The sequence below is a fragment of the Haplochromis burtoni genome, unplaced genomic scaffold, assembly GCF_018398535.1.
Source record: "Haplochromis burtoni strain Fernald_Lab_line unplaced genomic scaffold, NCSU_Asbu1 Contig_6, whole genome shotgun sequence".
NCBI classification, from domain to species: Eukaryota; Metazoa; Chordata; class Actinopteri; order Cichliformes; family Cichlidae; genus Haplochromis; species Haplochromis burtoni.
The window spans coordinates 3,480,024-3,502,337 of NW_024582367.1; the positions used below are offsets into that span (position 1 = coordinate 3,480,024).

Consider the following 22,314-nt stretch of genomic DNA (forward strand, 5'->3'; position numbering starts at 1 on the left):
CCTTGAAGATTCATGTATCTCAGTCCACGGCAGACATTCTTTTCCAGGCTGGATCATTTGAACTGGAAGAAAGAGGAGAAATTCAAATGAAGGTGAACAGTCTGTAATATTTTTTCCCTCGAAATGAAATAACAAAGATGTTAGGTTGACCAGAATGTCTTTCTCTTTGTGACAGGGTAAAGGGACTCAAAAGACGTACTGGCTGCTGAACAGAGCTGGATTTAATCCTGTCTTCACTGACCGTGGTTCTTCACCAGTAAAAACAGAGGTATACTCACAAATATTTATTTATATGTATATATGTTGTATTGTATAATGACTTGTATTTTTTATTGTTTTACTGTATTTTCTCCCATTGAAGAAACCAGGAGTGACCAGAGGTGAAGACAAAAGAGCCCCAAAAAACCTGACTGTACCTCCTATAACTGAACCCACGATGCCTCCAGTACACATCTAAAGAGAAAAGACGCATATTAATTAGCAGGGAATACTGCAGAAATTTATTTTAAGATATCAGTTTTTAACAGCTTTTAAAAAATTCCATGCAAGATGAGTTTGAGTCATCCATGTATAAAAAGAAGGACTAGAAACAAAATGTGGATGGAGGCCAAAGTGAAAATGCAGAACACAATGCATGAACAGAGACTGCAGTTTGGATTGCAACTAATTGCAGTTCTAATTCTTTATTCTTTGTGATTTAAGTATTTAGTGGATCCACTTTTGCACACAAGGCTGTAAATTATTTCAAAATGCTTAGCGTTCCATTCAAACTGTTTGTTGTGGCACATGTAGTCAGCTCTGACGTGCCTAAAGTTATCTCATAAGAAAATATTTTGTAAGCTAATCAAGCATTTCTAATTTATTCTTACAGCTGCAGAGCTGGTTGTTGTATCAACATCTGTCATTCAGCTGTGCACAGTTTGGTCACTGAGACCTGGGGAGAATAAATAAATCAGTAATTGAGTATTTTTCTATTATTGTCATATGACTATTTCACAAATAACTAAACTCAATCACTGTGGGGTTTGGTTAGATCATGTAAATCAGAAGTTTGATAATGCTTATTATAATAATAATCAAATACCTGTGATTGAGCTGTGATTGATCACTGAGAAAAACACCTCTTCCCATTATAAAACACTCCATAAAAACATGACAAGCAAACAACGAGATTTAAAATCTGTTTTCATTTTTCCTCTGAATAAATAAATCCCATATCAGAGTTTTTATTTTCAGTGTAACATGAAATGAAGAAGACATTTTATAGTTGTTCTAGATTGTGTCATGGAAATAGAAAAAATGTAATATTATGTTTAGTCATGTGCTCTGTTTGTTGTAGTGCTGTCAGACCGAAAATTTGGTTTTAATTTAAGGACTGAATGAAATTTTTTTGTTTTTTTTGTTTTTTATGGTTTGGAACAAATGGAAAAAAAATTCATTTTCTTTCAAAATGTAATGAATCTTTATTGGAGGAAGGAGTGAAATATCACACAAGGTTCAAAGCATCAATAAACATGCTAAATAAAAATCATATTGTGAGATAATGATCGCGTGGGGAGGAATGTATTCATACGCTCCCTGAGTCCTGGGTGGCACTCCCCTCTTTGTTTGTGTGTTAATGGAAACTGTTTTATAAAATTCTTGATCCATTGATGAAATCATAACATGTGTTTATCAGGACCACAAGCAGGATGAGCACTGAGACGCCTGTTAAAGGAGGGAGAAAAAAATTAACAGATCAAACCTCAGTGAATGAGAACCAAGTTTGAACACAATTAGCTGAGCGTAAGCCTTGAGAGGATGAGTTCATGTTAAACTTGAGTGGTTTTACAGCTCATGTACAAAGCAATACACAGATTTAAACATTTCAGTTAAACTCTACTTATTTAAAGCATAAAAGACCTTAGTTATCAAAAAATTTTAATTGTTCAGATTATTTTTGTTTCGATTATGATTTCAATCAACCAAAATTATCATCGCATTGTTTTTTACCTGTTATGTGTCCATTATTAGAAGACTGATTACCTGTTAAAAAAAAACAGTACTGTTCATACTATACAATCGACTGCATGAGTTACTCTTTATTGATCTCAGTCATAAATATGCCACGGTTTACTCTACCTTTAATGTGAAATTCAGCAGTAAGGATCCCCCCATTTGGGTCTACATCTGATGGCAAACTCCTCACAGAGCAGGGGCTCTTCAAGAAAAAGCAACCATGGTCTCCTGTTTAGTATGTTTGTCTGTTTTTTACACTGTACTCAACTTTGATGTTAAAGGCCAGTATAAGAACTTGAAAAACAACCAGTCAGAATGTGAAATTAGCTTTTTTGTTAATAGAGGAAAATCACTAATTTATAAATGTTATTGCAGAAAAAGTACCTAACTGTATAAAGACACAGAATTCAATGTTATAGTGATCTGTTATTCAGTTTATAATTGCATGGTGTCAAAGGCCAAAACATGGACTGGCCAGTAAAGGCAACTTACCAGCTATGTGGAAGCTAGACTTAAAATGTATTGGTTAATGCTGCTAGCCTTGCAGTCTGCATCAGTCCATTGATAGTGAGTTTAATGAGTTTAATCTAAAATGGTTTGGTCAGCCCAGATTAACCTGCAGGATTGTAAATGCATCTATTAAGTGATCTGCTGCCAGGGAAGAAATCTGGTAAGCCTGGAAGAAAATCAGCTCTCAGAGATGATGAGCTAAAGAAGATTGACTAAGAGACCTAAACTCTGAGAAAACTGTAATAGCCGAATTCCATTTAGATGTTTCAGGTTTTGTATCTAGTGCATGTCAAACTTTGGAAATTAACAACAGAGCCACAGTTAATGTTATTAGTAACATCTGTGCTTTTTCTACTATGACATTTAAAAAGAGCCGTTGCAAAACAGCAACATGTAGATGGGAACGGCTGCTATAATGTTTTTGGTATCATTAAATAACAAAACACTCACTGGCTGACAGGTGATCCTTTCTCCATCACAGACCTGGACCTCACAGTGAAGCCAAACAGTGGACACCTTCTCCTGCCGCTGGAAGCGGAAAGAGTTGAACTTGAACATGGAGCGGCTGTCTTTGGCGTTCTCAAAAATAGTCACAGTGTTGTCAGAGGAGCAGCTGTTGGAAAACAGCAATTAAACATCCTATAAAACATAAAGAAGTGGGAACAAAATGTTCCTTAAGTTGTTTTAGCCTTTTGTGTTTTAGTACCTCTTAATGATGAGGCTCCACCTTTTCCTGTCTGTGGAGTAAGGTGAAGGAGTTGCCCAGCAGTTGTTTATCACAACTTTGAATCTTTGAGATGTAAAGGACAAATGCGCTTTAGAAGTCTGGGAGAATCTTACCTTTAAAACTACAAAAATAAACATACAAACATCTAAAGTCTACCTGTTACTTAGACCTTTTGCCTCGATGCCAATGAATACTTCAGAGCCGATCTCAGAGGTATCAATCACATAGGGAGCGTCCTTGGCATACAGGAACTTTGAATTCTATGAAATATGGGACATTTTGTGTTTTTCAAGATGTCTGCAGTTCTCGTTTGCATTCAATGATCGTGGTGTGTACACGATAATACCTTCATTTATTAAAGACAGTATTTATAACAAAAACACACTGATAAAAAGCATTTATTACGTTAAACATGTCGATTCCACCGGGCGAATCTTTGAGCAGCTACTCACCGTGAACACATTCATAGACAACTGTGATCTAAAAGTGCCTAAACTCCCATTGTTGACATAAACTGTAGCCACTCTGGAAAAAGCAGAGGGTTTAGTAAAAACGCTGCAAGTCATTGGGTCAGAAGGCACATATCATCCAGACAGCAGCTGTGGTCATCTCGTATCCTGAACTGGTGCTTACCTTTGGCTAAAGACCGCATTATTAACCAGATAGGCTGCTCGGTACGTGCAGCTGAAGGTGTAGTTCACAGGCTGGTTTCTGACTGTCAGTGAAGTATCGTTGGACACAATGGAGTTGTAGAAGATGTATTTGGGGTCTTTGCCGGGAATGTACTGTGGCATGAAAAGTATAAAATAATGTTATTAATACTTTTAAATAAACTGAGAGAGACTTCTCTGTATTTAAATAGTACTATCCTCAAGGGACAGTAAGACCAAATTACCGGTACAAAAAATAATGCAGTAGTGTTCATACCTACATAGATCATTTTAATTTTATATGCCAAGACCTTGGGATAACCTCAGCATGATTGCATTTTAGTGACCCTGTATTTTGTTGATTGTCTGTTATTCTCAATGCAATGCACTGCAATGCAATGCCTTCATTACATTTCCAGCCCCTGTCCTATGTCTGCAAAATAAAAAGTCAGTATTTCACCTTTCAATTCAGTTTTATTTATATGGTGCCAAACCACAACAACAGCTGCCTCAAGGTGCTTTGTATTGTAAGGTAAAGAGGCAACAATAATCTCAGGTATTGTCTCAAAAAAAACAGACAAAATTAATCTCTAAGCATGGCGGCAAAGGACTGGTTATTATGGCCTCTCACCTCAGACTGAGTCCCACAGTATGAGTGATTTTTGGGTGTGAGATCTGGGATGATGAAGCGGTAGTAACCTGGGCTGTGTATTCCATTGTAACAGACTCCACCGAGAGACAAGTGTTCAATCTCCCAGCCGTAAGGACACTCTGGGACGTTGGCAATTATGGCATTAGGGAAACATGACACCATAACGTAATCTGAAGTAAAAATGAAAATAAAAAGGGAATATTATACACTGTACCTTACAGTTTATTTAATCATACTGTGACAGTAGTGGTTATCAATTCCTTCTTTGTTTTTCCTCTTGAGCTTTATTCACATTTAGGGATAATTTTCATATATGTATAAAAATAACTCATATAAGTCATAGTTTTAGGATGCGTGGTGATTTTTGCATTAAAAAGCAATGACCAAAAAAATCTACATATAAATGCTATACAGGTCATGAGGCAGAAGCATGTTAAATACATACTCATCTTTGTGTCAAAGTGTTTTTACCTGCTTTTTGGGGAATGCATGACCATGCAACAGGCAGCAGCATTAACAGTGCACTGACAAAAGCCATAGTGTGGTGCTGCAGAGAAATTCAAGAATTATCAATAACAGGATAATGTGTAAAATAAGTCTGAGAAAATATAACACATATGACACTTACCTGACAGAAGTAATGTCTTCAACCACCTTGAGGTCAGAGGTTCCTCATGGCTCTTTAGCAGTTTACCTGGAGTGGTGATTCAAGAGCTAACAACTCTTGATAACTTAGGGAGGGATTTTATACTATCACAGGTAAGGCTAATCGACTTTCACCCATTCTCCTATCTCCACTTTTTCCCTTGGCAGGATGGGTTTAAGAGCTCTATTGTCAGCTTCTCACAAAAGCTCTCTGTACTGCTCAGACATTGACTTTCAAATGACCAAAGTCTCTCAAAGGATTAGCTCTCAGGGTTGTAGAGTGTGTTCAAGACAGCTAACAGAGAATTCTTAAATTTATACAATTAAAACTATTAGTTTTTGACTAGTACAAAATTTAAAGCGAGTCTCTCTATGTGTGATCTCTTTATGTGTGATCAGTGTTGCTATTGTTGCAAAACTAATATTAATATCATGCACATAGATCCGTGTTAGCAAGAAAGCTAATGTTAGCCAGAAGGATGCAAGTTTTATCAAATTAAGCCCATCTGACCAAAACAACATGATTTGCAGTAGAGTCGTCATTGGGTTATTTGATTTTTGGTTTGACCTTAATGTGGTTTTGAGGGCTAAAACTATACACTGCTTGAAGACCACTGGTTGTGGACACTACTTTTTGGAGTTTATTGAGGTTTTCTTTAGCCAAAAGATATCACCTGTAGGGGGGAGGGTAAATCTTAGCTAAGCTAGACTAGCAAGCTGCATTCTTAAAATGTTAGGACTCAAGAAACACATATCTACTAATTAGCACTAAGTAACTTATAAAATGCTAAAATTTCACTTGCTTGGTTGGTTGTACTTTGCAGAAAGCCTTATTTTTGTCGCATAATTTGTTTTTAAATAAAGTTGTCTGAAAACACCAATCTTGAGCCTGCAAATAGGACTTCACAAACCAATGGGTGACATCACAGTGGCTACATCCACCTTTTGTACGATCTATGATTGGTACCTCTGTTAATAATGGTGGCCACGCCCTTAACTCCATACCTGGTAACATAATATATTGCAGCTTACATGGGCAGGTAACTATTGTAAAAAGGGTTTTATATTTCACTGAGGCTTTTATAGTTAAATAAAGGGTATAAAAATAGATAAATATGAAATAATAGAATAAAAACTAACTTCACAAAAAACAATCACTTTTTATAGTTATAGATAGATCGGTTTTGTATATATACTAGAGTTGGATGTCTCGAGACCGGTCTCGAGACCACTTTTACGTGGTCTTGGTCTCGTCTTGGTCTCGGTCTTGGTCTCGACGGACTTTTGTCTTGGTCTTGTCTTGGTCTCGACGGACTTTTGTCTTGGTCTCGGTCTTGGTCTCGCTGTTTCGGTCTTGCGTTCTCAAATCGACATAGTGTTCGGGAGATTTGGAGTCAACCATCAGCGGAGTGGGGGGGGTGGCTTACTGGGCTTAAGCCCAAAAACAACACACGAAGCACAGAGCGCACCGTCGTAAATTCCCCCTAATTTTGGTATGATCCGAGCTCAGGCACTAGGCGACTGAGCGCAGCACCCATGTGAGCGAGGGGGGAGAAGCTGCTGCCTGCGAATTTGCTGCAGACAGAGGAGAGCTTAAGTTTGACCAGGTACCAAAGCAAATCATTCGTACTGAACTAATAATGTAAATATGACGGTGTATCACAAAAGATTGATATCAAACTGATCACTTGGTTGCGTTACTTGCTCTTCGAGTGAATCAACAAATGGATAAATAAAAAGCCGAACAGCAATGCTGATTTTTTAGTCTTAGCTTACATTTCATATTTTCAGTTGTTACCCTCCACGGCTAAACAAACTCTCTAAATCGGTTTCAGTTGTGTACTGATGAACACAACAATGGACATAAGGAGCTTCTTTCAAAGAAAAAACTCAGGTAGATGTTATTTTATATATTATGCTTTGGATGTTGTTCAGTATATCTATGCAAAACAAGAGGAATTTCAATACACAGCAGTATATTCACAGTTGAAACCAGATATTTACATACACTTTATGGAGAAAACATAAAAACTTTTTTTTACTGTTAAACATCAATTTAGAGTAAACTTTTGTTTTAGATAAATAAATGTTGAAATATCTTTTGAATTAGTTAAATGTCAGAATAAAAAGAGGGAGCTGTCTATTTTAATCACTTTCATCAAATTTAGGAGTACATATACACTAAGTTTATTGTTAATTAATAAGAAAACTCCAGACGATTCCATTCTGAGCTAAAGAAGCTTCTGATAGGTTAGTAGAGTCCATGTGATTTGATGTTACAATTAAAAAAGTGTTTGTGTTTTTATCTGAAGAGTACATAAATATCTGGTTTCAACTGTATATTTGATGATGTTGGTGTTTGGCTTGATTGTCAGCACAAAGAGGGAGAGAGAGGAGCAGAGAGGGAGAGAGAGAATGACGACAGAACAGAGATGGAACAAGAGCAGGTGAGACACACATGTTAGTCAAATGGTTGTTTGCCAAAACTCATCAGAACATGTATCTAGTACCTAGTGTTTCTTTTTAGATACCATTTGTTACTTTTCAAATTCTATATTTATTAAGTTATGCAGGCTTGTTTGCACAACGAGGCTAAATAATTATATAAACTTTTCTCAATCTAAATATTGTACTTTGGTAGAATTAAAAAATAAGTGTAGTGCAGGTCTATGATGATTTTTAGTGCTACTATCATCTAGTTCTGATTCTGGTTCTGTCTTGGTTACTGTTGTAGTCCTGTTTTAATTCCAGATCAGTTTTGGGTCTGGTTGAATTGGGGTTTAGTCCCTGTGTCTTGATACAGGCCCGACTTTGTTCTGCCTTGCTGCTTAATTAAAAAACTAGTTTAAGGTGTCCTGAATATGTATATAGAATAGCATCTGGCTGCAGTTTAAAGACTTTTTTTGTCTCGGTCTTGGTCTTGGTCTCGTCTCGACTCGGTCTCGGTCTTGGTCTCGTCTCAACTTGGTCTTGGTCTTGGTCTTGTCTTGGTCTCGATACTTGGTCTTGGTCTTGTCTTGGTCTCGCTCTCGGTCTTGTCTCTGGTCTTGTCTATACCCTCTGGTCTTGGTCTTGTCTTGGTCTCGATACCCTCTGGTCTTGGTCTTGTCTTGGTCTCGATACCCTCTGGTCTTGGTCTTGTCTTGGTCTCGGATTAGGCGGTCTTGACTACAAGTCTAATATATACATCAGGCGAATATTTACAGAAATCTGGAGTAAAAAGAGAAATAGGCAGCTTCTTAAAATGTCTTCAAATTCTACACTGGTTTTATTTCCTTTTATGCTAGAGGACAAAGCATTCAGGAATAGAAAACCGTTTAAGAAGCTAAATAGTGCAAACAGACATGTATAGATACCTCCAAAATGCGATTGTTGACTGTGATACGTGCTGCCTACAATGGTAACTTCTGTTCTTAAGTGGAGATGATAGGCCACTGTTTTGCAGCATTCGGCAATATAAGGTTTCTCAAAGTCTTGTGCTATTAGATATCGCTTTTGTCTCGTTTGCCTTTCTTATGTGTGTGAAACGTGTGTTCTCGCTGGCAGGTTTAGAACAGTCACACTGGCTTCTCCTGAAGCCTTAATAACTCTAGTTGTGATTAGTTACTGTGCATTATTTCTGGCATAAATTCTTCTTTGCCTTTTACATCCTGTTTGTTCATAAAATCAAAAGGTTTGTCAGAAAAAACACATCAATACCTTAATAAAACATCCTAAGACTTTCCAATCTTTCTTGTCATGAGGCTCTATTCACAGCACCAAATACCTCCTTGCAAAGACTGAATGATAAGCTCTGTAACACGATAGCAAAGAGGTTAGACACTAATGTCCTTCACAGAACAATTCAAGTCACCGTGAAATTGAAGGGGCAAACTGGACGATTAGCATGTGAATGGCCCTCAGACTATGCCCGACGTAGTCCGAGGAAGATACTGATCTAAGAATGGGTCAGGGGACAGCTAGCATTACAGCATCTGGTGATGCTAACAATTAGGAGTTGCAAGATTCCTTTATATTATGTAACTCCTTCCTGTAGTCCAAGAAACGTGCTCAGAGGGAGACAGACTCTGTTTTCATAAGATTGCACAGTCGACTTGGTGCTTTAAAGGAATACAGCACCTAAAATCATTTCAGTTTCATCATATTTGAAACATGGGTTTTCTGAGAATTCTACATAATCAAATCTAAACAAAATTGCACAATACATTTTTAATCAATGAATTGCAAAAAACCCAAAAAACAAACAAACAGATGTAGCAAATGTAAAACAAATTAAAACTCCTATATTTCCAATTAATATTTCATTTAGGGTTTTTTTAACAACTTGTCAGAAGGTTTAATAAGGAATTTTTGGCAATTATTTCATAATTCAGTCTTTAAACAGTTAACTATATAAACATGTAATTTGAAATTTACTATAAGGTGAGCTTTGTGGTAAGGAAGACAACAAAACATCCAAGAAGATGAACTTTTCTCAAAATATCTCTAAATTTTAATTGATTTAAATGAATATATACAAATTATCTAAAAAAACAAACAAAAACCCTAAAATCTAAAATAATTTTATTTTAAAGAATAATAGTGACTTTACTGTCATTACTTTTAAAAATGTATAATTCTGATTCTACTTCTTATTTTTGCTATATTTAATTACCTTTGTTATCTTGATGTTATTTGGCAAAATTCTCCAAAAAACATATTTTGATTTCAAAACATTCTTTGTCTGTAAAGTCTGGATTATATAAATGTTTTACATTTGTGTGTGTATATAATGTTTCTGTATGCACAGGTACTTTACTCATTACCCAAATGTTTTGATTAGTGATTGGGAATGATCTTGGAAGCTTTAAAATTAAGAAACTATAATACATTTTTTGTGAAACACAAATTATAGTCATTAGTTTTGGAAAACCTTTTCTTTAATTTATGCTTAAAACTTGAAGCATTTCAGACATTTAGAGAAAGAAAGATCAGCAAATGATCATGATGAAGATTTTGGATAAGACACTAGCTGTGTTGAGCCCAGCTACATACAGTAGTGCTTTTTGTCAAAATTTACAAAATGAAATATTAAAAACAACTTTTCTTTAAGCCTCTAATAAGAGCAAATAACAATACAGCATATTTAGAAATATATACATTTAAATATATACAGTATAGTTACACAGAAAATAGAACTTCTGTTGATAATGTATCAAAGGTTGGGCACTTGACAGGTCCAGCTTGTTCGTTCTGGCTGGTATATAAACTCCCTCCTGAAAGACAAACAAACCCAAGTTAGTCTTTGCAAGTAGCAATTATTTTAGATAAACTGAACCATGTTTAAAACATATTACTTGCTTTCAGTTACTGTCATATTGAATGAAAGAAAAAAGCTCTTAAAGCTTGCTCTTACTAAGGCTGTAGATTAGTAGACAATCATAGTACATAGTGCAAACATACAAATTTGCATTGCAATGTAGAGCAACTTTTCTGAGCTGTTTCTTTTTACTGTTTTAGCTAAAGGCTTTTTCATTTTTCCATCTTGGAACACTTCTTAAATTTCATCTGTAAATTGTATTGTGGAACCTGTTTTATGCCAAAAGACATGTACATTTCCAGTATAAATTAAAAATGACTCTAAACCTACTTAGTTTGTAAAAGTCTTAAAAATACACAATACAACATAAAAATTAAAAAGTAACATAAAAAGATAAACTTTTCTAACAGTTGTACAAACAGAGAGGCTTAAAAGCTTTAAAAGTTTTCTGGGAAGTTAGTCCTCGACCTGCCCTTTCAAAGGGCCTAAAAGTCCAGAAAACCCAGTATGTCCGTTCAATTGTGTAGAAGTCCAGGAAGAATTTGAATTAACACCTACAAAATGGTATAAATGTGATTGTCATTTGCCTAATTTTTCGCAATAAAATCTAGATAACAAAGACCCCAGAACTGATTTGTCAATGAAACTAAAAGCTTTGGAGCGAATATTGATATCAGTAACTTTAGCGAACCCCTTTTTATTGAGTAAAATATCTGATGATGTAAACCAGTGTTTGTAGTACTTACTCTCTCTGTAGCTTTCCACTGCTTTCACGACAAAGTAAACCCTCATCACACGGACAAATCTGGTTGATGCTGAATGCCAGGCCACCATCAGGCACATAACAGCTCTCATCTAACGTCAGTCTTCTTTTGCACACCTGCTCACCATGATGCCGGGCACAACACATGGATGCTCCACAGTCTCTGTCAACTTTACACCTGGCACCTGGATTAAGGAAACAGTGGTCACTTCTGGTTTCGTATGAAGAAAAATTAGGAAATTTAAAAGATTTGGTTACATTTGTTGGTCCACCCTTACCCTCTTGTCCATCGGGGATACTGCGGTGGCACTTCCCGAACATGCAGCTAAGTCCACGAACACATTGTGCATCTCTCCGACAGTAATGACCCTCCCCTCTTAGAGGCACACAAAGGCCAAAGTGGCGATCACATGAGAAACCCCTTCCACAAGCTCTGTCGTGGTCACATGCAGCCTGAAGAAAAGAAGGGAATCATTGCAAACTTTGCCTGAAATTCTAAGCCCAGTTTAAGACAGAAGGGCCATGTTGCTCTCATACCTTTTCTACAGATGTCAAATGATTTAGTTAATTCAAACAAAATAATCATGGCCACTTTCAAGCATCTTACCGTGACTGGTTTGGCAACAGGAGTGCTCTGTCGAAGTGCTTTTGCTCCTTCTTTGGGAGGACTGTGGGGCATGTTCAGCATCCAGGCCCATATACGTGCTTCTGTCCCATAAAAGGACAGACACAAACAAACCAACCACAGATTTCCAAACATTTCCAAAATGCACAAAAAAGGATTAATAAAAAATGAACAATGATTAACTTAAAAAGCGGTGAGTCAAAGAGAAAGCAAGAAAAGCTCGAAACAAAAATCCAGCGCTTAAAAGTGCAAGTCAAAGTGTAAACAGTCAGTACTGAAGGTATCCATGCAGTGAAAGTGGCTCACTGCTCTTCTGGTTTGACTTTTATAGGTCAGAAGGACTTGACCTCCCCCACCAGGCTGTTTGTCCAAACAACAGAGTAGGAGGAGACAATTAGTTGTTAATGGATTAACTAAATTGTTGGGGTCACCCCCTGCAGTCAGAAAATAGTGGCAAAATGGCCATTCATGAAGTGGGGAGAAAGGGAATGAGGAGAGATGGGGCACTGAGGGTGGTGATGGACTGACAACAGTTTCACACAATAGAACCAAGACAAGCACCACCTTCACGTGATTATCTCTACCAGAAAAACAAACAAGCAGGACAAAAGCAGACAAATTAATGACATGTTTCACTGCTCTCTGACAAGTAGAGCCACTGCAAGTCTTGACCCCAAACACTGGGTAAACACTCCTGGCCCCGACCTCGACTGTCCTGATACCCCCTACCCTATCCCACTTCAGACCCCATGCTGTGAGCAATTTGGAGAAGTGCACCCTGCGGATGAACCCTGAACTCATTAAATGTAATTACCATCAGGAGGAGAAGGGAGACAAGGTGCTGTAGGGGAACAAAAAGAATATTTTTTTCACATCTTTGTCCTGGAATCTTTATACATGACAAGCAGGACAAGCAATTCTCTATAAATACAGTTATGCTAATAACTGAAATGTCCAACAATCAGCTAGTTTTAAGTTTTTAATATACACAAAGTGTGTGTTTGAAATCATTTCGTTATGCTTTATTTATCCAGGTAAAAGTCTCCCATATGATTTAGTCATATAACAGATCATTACAAAAGTAAAATTAAAAGCAGTCACACTGACCAAAAGAGTTTAAACTCCCCCACAATGACCAGTTATGACAATTTCAGCTTCTTCCGTACTGTTCTGACTCCAGGAATAAACATTTGTGAGACATAGACTATACTGGTTGTGGTTTTTACACATATAGATATAGATAATTCTAGGTAGTTATTAAAATTCAGATGATATTGAGTCTCCTTTATGGCATCAGCAAGCATGCAGAAATGTGGTCATTCTTGCAGAAATGAGCAAGGCCTTCCCTTAAAAATATAGCAATATCTTCAGTAGTGTCCTCACAGATGTAAAGGTTTCCCATGTACATAAATACAGGCTATACCATCAGCAATGGTGACTTCTGATTCAAATGACCACGTGTCCATGATTTCAAATGACACTCCACATCTACAGCATGGTTTACTGAAGTGTTTTTGAGTCCATGCGGTGATGTCCAAGACAGTCTGTTTTTAATGAAAAGCTGACTGAGAACTTCAAAGACTACTCAGTAATGATTGAGGGCTTTGTCCCATGCATCCAGAGTTTTCTCCAGTTCCTTTAAATCTTAATTATATGAACCATCCATGATGAAATGTAATTTTAGATTCAGAAACAGTCATCTTCTTCTCTCTGGGATTCTCTTTTATTTCCATTTGGATTCCACAAGATGTTTTATAGGCATTTTAAAGCTTTTTCAGTCTTTGTTTCCCCTGTGCAGACCTTTGTAAAACATTTTCTTGTATCAAAAACAAAATAAGCATGTATATATTTTCAAAAACATACAATTTCATATTTTTAACATTCGTTATAAAGGTTTCACGCTTTTTAAAATTTGCAATGTACACAGCATCCAATCTTCTTTTTTTTTTTGGAAATTGGATTTGGTTCTTTGTTTTGCTTGGATGAATGTAGTCATAGCTTACACCTCGCTAAACCCACACAGACCCTCTGTCTCACTCACGAGCCTCCAGGCCACTATAAAACCCACCACTTAATGTCTCTCCAACTAAGACAACATCTTGTCTTGTCTATAATTGTAATTAATGCACCTTGTATGGAGAGCTTTATCTAACATTACCAGGTATTTCTTACTCAGCCTGAGGTGCCTGAATAATTGTCACTAATTTACATTTTCTAAGTGGCAGACAGCCCAGATCAGATACACAGATATTGCAGTCTGGGACTGTCTTAGCTCCTTATCCTTATCAGAACAGAGAAACACAGACTAATGGCACAGTTAGTGGGCACAATAGTAGCAATTAGCAATGTGTAAATAAGTACTGTGTCAGTGTTATGCAGCCTTTGGAGCAGTCTAATCATTTTGACTGGATTATTGAGTTATAAGAGGTATTGCAAGGGATGCATTATTGAGAGAAAGAAAATATAATCTATTCCAATCCATTCAAATAAATGACAGATAGTTTTATCGTACTCATCAGTTTCCTGTTCATTATTGGTAAAAATATTACAATGTTTCTAAATTGTAGGCTACATCAAAGCTAAAATTGGGTTATATTTGGTTAAGTTTAGTGGATATCTAGGTGATGCCTAGCTGTTGTTTCAAAAATGATAACGTGTTATGTATGTGGGGTTTTTTTTTTTAAATACACCCAACTCACTTATTATTTTGCTGTGACTTGATTGCAACCACAAAGCTACACAATGTCCATTCCATGTATGCATTTATGTTAAACAGCATTTGACCTTAAATTCTGTTTCTCGTGTGGTTACGTCTCGATATGTGTTTCATGGTAAGGATATTTATATGGACCTCTGGATAATGAAAACGTATTATTCCCACAGAGGCAGGGGAACTGGGAAGTAGTGTTGCCTCTTGGGATGAAGGTGCTGGGTCAGATGGTAATGAAGGGGCAAGTACGTTTTGGAACATTAAAATCATGTCAAAGGATGCAAGGGTACAACTTCTTGCATCCATTATTTTTGTCACCACAGTGATTGTGTAGACTTGGGTGAAAAGATATACCAACTTGTTGCCGATAAAAACATGAGAAGGGTGATACTTAGAGGAGGGGCAATTCATTTCTTCCAGGGACCACATGAGAAACTAGGATTCTTGTGGTGGGCTGCACCAATAAGCTTACAAAGAGACACAATTAATATTGAGCAGAACTGAGGTAAGCGTAATGGTTATTATTAGTCTTTAAGCTGATTTGTTTCTCTGTTTGCTTTGGTTTTAAGCAGAAATGAAAATTGTTAATAATAAAAAAGGGGTTAGATTTGAATGAGTTTGCAGAAGTAATGATGTTGTTTTGCCTTACAAATAAAACCTGTGGTAAAAGGATACATTTTCACTAAATATACTATATCATATTAACGTAATATATTTTCTTGTTTATTTTTTTTTTTTTACTTTTTAGCCGAATCTGAATATTAGGTACGTGTCTGGCACAGTCATCTTTTCAATGTCTTTTTTGGAAAAGTTTTAGAGCTTGCAGACTCATCATTGCATCATCAATTTTTCTGTTCTGTAACTCATAAACAGAACTTTTAAAGCGAGTCACACATACACATATTCATCATTCCTAATAAGATTTACAGCACTGCATTTTGCATCATAGGGATTACAGTTTAAACTACACCCACTCCCTCCCCTTATCATTCTTTTACAAAAACGCTATTGTTATACATCTGTACTTACAGTAAGATATCACCCTGACTATTTACCCAATACAGTGACAGATAACTGTGTCTCTACGGTCCTCAACATGTTTTCCCTGTGTTAATGACTCTGCTAATGACGCTTGTAATGCATGTAAAGAATCAACATCGCTGATGGTCGTGCAATTAGGGATTAAGAGAGACAATAGACAAGCTGATGTCTGCCCATTGTAATGGACCTTGACCCCCCACCCCACCCCCCAAGACCACCACCTCCACCACCACCACCATGGGGAGCTGTGAATGGTGGAGGTTATGACGAGTCCTCATTCCCACTTCCAAGAAAACACTCAGTGCAAGATGGATGGAAAATTTGGAAAAGTCCCTTAGAGTGTATGTTTATTCAGGTCAGTGGAAAAGAATTCGTTTCAGCATTACTGAAATTACAGTGTGCAGTGTCAGATGATACCAGGCCATGGTAATAAATATTTATAGTCCGGGAAAGGCAAAAGCAAGTTGTGCTACATCAGCTGTGTTGTTTGTTCTTCTGTTAGCTGCTTGAATGTTTCATGACAACTGGAGAGTGGAAACTTTATGTACAATAAAATCAGTTAGTGGTTGGTGTACGATTGAAAACTGTCAGCATTGATTTTGCATTGTTCACCAGTAGTTATGATTTTAAAAAAAGGGTTTAGATGTAGGGAAAGATTTGTAAATCAAAAGTAATGTAGATGTGCTTTAGTAATGACACAATGACAAAAACAGGCACATGTTGCACATTCATAAATGATTAAACTTCTGATTAAATCCATTAGGTTTACAAGAAACTGTCAATCAAACACAATCCATGCAACATTATTGCCACAGGCTAAAGACAGAAAAGCCCAATTCAACTGGCTGAATGGCCAGTGAATGGCTATGCTAAGTGGGAGTTTCACCTCATAGCTCGGATGTTTGCTGCACAAGTATCTGCGAAAGATAGCGCATTGTTTATTTGCAGTTTATGCATCAGAAAATATTCAATGACTACATTATTCAGACCTAATTTTAAAAGATCTGCAGACGGTAAAGTTAAGGCAAAATTGGAAATATTGAAAAATTATTTTGTCATTGCATTTGCACGTTTGTCTTTGGGATTCTCTCTCTGTTTTTATGGTTAGCTTTTCCTTTGCTATGTCACTTATGTGTAACACTTTGATCCGCTAGCATGGATCAAATCTTGTATCCACTCTAGAAGGAGGCAGTGGGAACAGTGAACCCAGTATTGGCAAACTTGTTTTCTTAAAGCTCATTTTGATTCAACGGGAAACAACTTAGCTGTGCACTGAATAAAAATTAGCACATAGCCACTAAACACAGGAAAAATTAGCCATTAAAGAGACAAATGTTTTTCTTTCGGTGATAGTTGGAGACCAGATTTAAATTGACTTCCATTTATCAAAATTAACACTCAACTGAATATCAGCAGTACTCTGTTTGCTGTGGAAGTTTCAAGATGTTAGAAGCTAAAGCTGCAAGCTAAAGCTGCAAGCCATGCAGCAAACCTGCGTGTTGAGTGGTTGCTGATGTTTGTTATGTTTGTTTAAACCAGCATGCTGTTGCAGCTCTGTTTACCCCCCCACACACACTTTGTCTTTCTTACTCATTGTCAGTAGTGGTTTCTATAACTAGATTTGATGAGTTTAAGAGCTTCGTAGGGGTTCGCTGCCATTCTTTTTTACTTACTTAATTTCCCTGTTTTGTGTAGAGTTACAAAGCTTAACATTGTTCTTTTTGTTGGACTGTTGGGGGGGAAAGGGCCATCCATGTTTTTCTTATCTTCGCTATTTTGTAATTTTAAAGCTACAGACATGTTTTTTCTGTATTTGGCCAACATCCTGTAACCCTTAAAGGATGAATTGACTTTTTGGACTTTGATTTCCAAATAATCAACTTCCATCCAAGTGTCTGAACACATTGATAAATGCAATGATATTCATACAATTTGTCCTCCGAGAACAATTCAAGAAGTGTGAGCAGAATTTGTACAGGTGTCACCCCCATGCTGTGAATCTGGCTGTATCCCTGTAGCACGATGTGTTCGTATCATAGTGTTCTTCCAAATTGAGGTTACAATTTAAAATGAGGTGCTAGAAATGCCTTAAAGCCTTTTCTCTGTGTTTGTGGGCAGGCAATTCACACCTTGAGCAAGCAGGGCAGAGGTTTTATGGTGCTTTGCATGAAGTGAAGTGAGTAGTGAAATGAAGCCAGTAGATGTTAGCAGGTAGAAGACTGCTGCTGGGACTAAGATAGGGTTAAAGCTGTACTCACATCAGTACACAAATACAAATACACGTACATGTTTGTATTACTAGTAAAGTTACAGTAATACAAAAGTAGTTGATAGACAATTGATTAAATAATGTCCAGTCATTAACTGTATTCTTTAAAAAATGAGGTAACTTTATTATTGGTAAAACAGATGTTATTTCTATGGGAATGGCTCCTATGTTTAGTGTCAGGTTTTCTGTAAATAAGATGACTTGTTCTTGAATTGAACTGAACTTTTATGCTTTAATTTAATACAGAAAAAAGAACTTAAAAGGGTGACGTGAGAAAATATAAGTCTTGAATTTGACTCATCTTGAAATCGACTAAAACAATATATGGCAAGCTGAAGGATTCACAAAAACACCATATGTCTGCCTCTGTGACTCAACCAGTTCCACATCTGTCCGTTATGATTACTAATATAGGGTGACAGTAATCCTGCAAAGACACATATTTGACAGGGACATGTTGTTCTAAACCTCATGATAGTATTATGTCAGCTGTGTTTTGTATCCATAAAACAAAATAAACCCCCATCTTAACACTAAAAATAACCTCAAATGAACCAAACGTGTGTTTATTTTGTCGTTAGATCTTTGAGTACACTCCTATCCAGGTTTAAATAATGGTCTCTATAACCTGTTTTCAATTGAAACAAGACCTAAGAGTGTGATTCCTTCTATAATGGGAAACAGGCATGCTTTCTTTGTGCCAGGTTTAGGGGTTTTTATCATTAAGATGGGAAAAGAAGCAAAGGACAAGAATGTAGAACAAGGGTCATTGGTGCCCAATAGTTAAAACTGTTATTAATATTAGTTTAAAGCATATAACTGGACCCCACAAAAAAACCAGTGTAAATTGTGTCAAAATAGGCACCTTTGGAACATCTTCAGTGTATTTTGGTATATATTTTTAAGTTTCTTAAACTTTACTGGTCTATCTTGTAAAAAACGTTTCCCTAATTTGGTGTAGAGCTGCCTAACACATCACTTTAAAAGAGGTAAGATCTTAAAACTCTGTGTCATTGCTCTCCTTGTCTGCCAGGTGTGGCGCCTGCCTTTTCTTCTAGAAGCGCAGTTGTGAGGTCAGACAGTGATTTTGTACGAGAAGGCCTCGCAGTCTCAGTTCTAATTAATCCCAAAGGTGTTCTCTCAGGTTAAGGTCGGGACTCTATGCAGGTCAGTCAAGTTCTTCCACACCAATCTCTCTCATCTATGTCTTTATGGACCTTGTTTTTTGCACTGGTGTGCAGTCACGTTGGAACTGGAAGGCGACATCTCTAAACTGTTCCCATGAAGGTGGGAGCCTGAAATTGTTGTGACTGCACAATGCAGTCAGACAAGTACTGTTCTCATGGCAATCACCAAACCAAGGCGGAGAAGCATGATTTGTTACTCCAGATAACACGTGGCCCAACCCTTTAGAGTCCAGTTAGGGTTAGAGGGGGTTAGGGTTAGCTGCTTTACACCACGGCATCCAACACTTTGCATTGCACTTGGTTATGCAAGGCTTGCAGCTGCTTGGCCATGGAAACCCATTTTATGAAGCTCTCTATGTACTGTTCTTGAACTAATCTGAAGGCTGCATGAAGTTTGGAGATCTGCAATAACTGACTCTGCAGAAAGTTGATGAACTCTGCGCACTATGTACCTCAATATCTGCTGACCCTGCTTTACAGAACCTGAGTTGCTATCATTCCCACTTTGTTATAATACCACTTCCAGTTGACTGGAATATTTATTAGTGAGGAAATTTAATGACTGGACTTATTGCACAGGTTGCATCCTATCACAGTACAAAGCTGGAATTCAATAAGCTCCTTAGACCTCACAGATGTTTGGAGAAGCAGTCTGCATGCCTAGGTGCCTAATTTTATACATCTCTGACCATGGAAATGATTTGAACACCTGAATCCAGTGATGTGAATGGACGGATAAATGCTTTTGGCAATCTCCAAAAGTTGATTCTGTTCATCTGGACGTAGCGTTTTGTGGGAGAAACGTTTCGTCACTCATCCAAGTGACTTCTTCAGTCTCAGCTGACTGCAGGTCAAACTGCAGGTCAAACTGCAGGTCAAACTGCAGGTCAAACTGCAGGTCAAACTGCAGTCAGCTGAGACTGAAGAAGTCACTTGGATGAGTGACGAAACGTTTCTCCCACAAAACGCTACGTCCAGATGAACAGAATCAACATTTGGAGATTTACTTTCCTGGATGATTGAGAATGCATCAAGACGCTTTTGGTAATATGGTGTATGTCTTCCAGTGATGGGAAGAAACCCTGGCCAGCCATACCTGTCATCCATCTGCAGTCAGCATAGTGTTTTAACTCAGCCTTCAATATGCATTGCCAGTTTATTAACATACCCATTTGGTAGTATTGCTCAGGCCTTTAGTTACTTGTCAGCTTGCTTGAGTTAATTCTGCGTAATAGTTATTCACCTGTCTTTTCCACTGCTCAGGGAGTCTACCCTTGACCCACCCACCTGCTTACCTGACCTGTTCATTCTGATTATACTTGCTGGAAATGTAACCTGCTTTATGTTCCCAAGTCCTGACACTGCTATCCTAGAAATCGAGAGACTGATTTCTTTTAATCTCCTGACAAGGCAAATCCACACAGTCATGCAGCAGTTTCTGTAGTGTAGTGGTTATCACGTTCACCTCACACGCAAAAGGTCCCCGGTTCGGGTCCAGATGTTAGTTTGGTCCTTTACATGTCACACATAGTTTTGATAAAAACAACTCCTTCTGTGTTACTAGTTCTGCTTTTTCTGTCTGGTTTCCTCTTTTTATTAATATGCCTCTGCAGCTTTGCACTACACTTCCTGTTTTTTAAACTTCCACTAACTTAAGCCTCTGTTGCTAAGGCACTAAGAACATATATTTATTCTTTAACACTTTACAAATGCAGCTTACTAACCAATTTTGCTAGAGTTACTGTATTACTTCATATTGTCATTCTCCAACTGAATAAAGTTAGTTTACACATTTTATTATCTAATACCTTTAACCACTTAACATCTAGTGTTTCAAGGATCAGTGTGAGTGAAGTTAAAAACTCAAATATGCAAATTAATATTTCCTTTTTTTTGTAAATCAGAATTTTCAATTAAGACACTACTTAATTGAAAATGGTAAATATTTCATGGCTCAGACTTTAAAGTTTTAAGCGGATTAAAGTGTACATATGGTATAAAACATTTCTCATTAATGCAGCAAACATTGTGTTGCTCACATTAGTTTTGTTGTTGTTCTTTCTTTTCTTTTTTAAACAGTTCACACAGTTCACAAACATTATGAGTCTGGAGGAAATTCTCATACTTGGCAAACATTTGTGTGTTGTAGCAATATCAGTGAATATACTTTTAATGAACTTCTCACATCAATCAGCAAAATAAACAGTCTCCTAAATAATCATGTGGTACAAATTTACCGGCTTACTGGATCTATAAAAACAGTAAAACCTTCTGCTCTACAGTCACTGTGTTTGCGTATTAAAACAGGGGAAGATAAAACATTGTGTAAGTTTATGGGGAATCACAAGGCAGGTCATATTTTAAGCATAATTCTCCCCGCTAAAGGATCAGAGTGTGTTGGATCATTTTCAGCCAGATCTAGCAGCTCATCTCCATCCAACATCTTGTTCCAATTGATGACAAATGCGCTCATTTAACATTTTGACAGGCGTGAAACACATTTTGAGTTGGCCTTTTTGGTTTAGTCAAGTTAAACCTCTTTCACGTTTCATCCAGAGTTTTGCCCTAATTATGGTACCTTGTGAACAAGCAAGAAGTCACATGAGGAGAAACCCAAGGTAGACACATAGAAAAGATAAAAGAAAAAAAATGAAAATATCCTATACAATACAAAAAGAAGAATATGCTTAAAGTAAGCCGACCACACTGCCTGTTTAATTTAGGACTAGTTTTGTGTACATCCGCTCTGTTTGGTTTATGCACCAAAATATAATGTGCATATTCTGGGAATTTGCACGTTTCAACATTTATAATATAAATGCAAGAATTTAACAAGGCCTACTCTACACAGAACCACATGATGTCCTCCTACCAGTTCATAAAAACACAGGAGGATATAGGAGAAAAATATTGGGGGGCATTAACTGATAATTTCAGAAGAACTATGAATATCTTAATACACCTACTAACATTTCGTCATCCCACTACACTGGGACATTCATCGCTGAAAGTAGAGCAGCACCAATTGCAAATATATGCTGGTGGTTTCCTTATTGTTAACAAATCCTACGAAAAGACCAAAACAATAAAGAGATTCATATAAAAAAAAAAAAATTGTTATGCAGCTACAACCTACACACAGTCACACACAGTCACACACACACACACACACACACACACACACACACACACACACACACACACACACACACACACACACACACACACACACACACAC

The 22,314-nt window shown here is 37.1% G+C and overlaps 2 protein-coding genes across 3 annotated transcripts; both read right to left on the reverse strand.

The window, feature by feature from the left end:
- Positions 1-589: 589 nt before the first annotated feature.
- tectb (tectorin beta) lies at positions 590-6,326 on the reverse strand. 2 transcript variants are annotated; one of them, XM_042223860.1, is made up of 11 exons: positions 5,166-6,326; positions 5,009-5,084; positions 4,517-4,707; positions 3,869-4,020; positions 3,688-3,790; positions 3,392-3,495; positions 3,215-3,298; positions 2,959-3,121; positions 2,122-2,200; positions 1,993-2,025; positions 590-1,707 (listed from the first exon to the last, which is right to left on the reverse strand). In XM_042223860.1, exons 2-11 carry the CDS (start codon positions 5,073-5,075, stop codon positions 1,631-1,633), a joined length of 1,053 nt encoding a protein of 350 aa, XP_042079794.1. In that variant the 5' UTR covers positions 5,076-5,084; positions 5,166-6,326; the 3' UTR covers positions 590-1,630. The 2 variants fall into 2 exon arrangements, with proteins under 2 accessions (XP_042079794.1, XP_005913684.1); XM_005913622.3 differs by having other exon boundaries at positions 591-1,707; positions 3,688-3,760; positions 5,166-6,323.
- A 3,635-nt stretch (positions 6,327-9,961) lies between these two features.
- LOC102293123 (dickkopf-related protein 3-like) lies at positions 9,962-13,702 on the reverse strand. Its single transcript, XM_014335540.2, has 4 exons — positions 11,852-13,702; positions 11,523-11,697; positions 11,228-11,429; positions 9,962-10,437 (listed from the first exon to the last, which is right to left on the reverse strand). The coding sequence occupies exons 1-4, from the start codon at positions 12,002-12,004 to the stop codon at positions 10,377-10,379; spliced, it is 591 nt and encodes a 196-aa protein (XP_014191026.1). The 5' UTR covers positions 12,005-13,702; the 3' UTR covers positions 9,962-10,376.
- Positions 13,703-22,314: the final 8,612 nt, after the last annotated feature.

Bases quoted from the DNA above. Each gene is read 5' to 3' on its own strand.
- tectb (XM_042223860.1), bottom strand. From the start codon at position 5,075: ATGGCTTTTGTCAGTGCACTGTTAATGCTGCTGCCTGTTGCATGGTCA. The intron at 3,791-3,868 runs GTAAGCACCAGT...AATGACTTGCAG, and splicing joins AATGCGGTCTTTAGCCAAAG to CGTTTTTACTAAACCCTCTG. The intron at 2,026-2,121 runs GTAGAGTAAACC...TTTTTTTAACAG, and splicing joins TGCTGAATTTCACATTAAAG to GTAATCAGTCTTCTAATAAT.
- LOC102293123 (XM_014335540.2), bottom strand. From the start codon at position 12,004: ATGTTTGGAAATCTGTGGTTGGTTTGTTTGTGTCTGTCCTTTTATGGG. The intron at 11,698-11,851 runs GTAAGATGCTTG...TCTTTTCTTCAG, and splicing joins CTGTTGCCAAACCAGTCACG to GCTGCATGTGACCACGACAG. The intron at 10,438-11,227 runs GTAAGTACTACA...TTTGTCTTTCAG, and splicing joins AGTGGAAAGCTACAGAGAGA to GAGGGAGTTTATATACCAGC.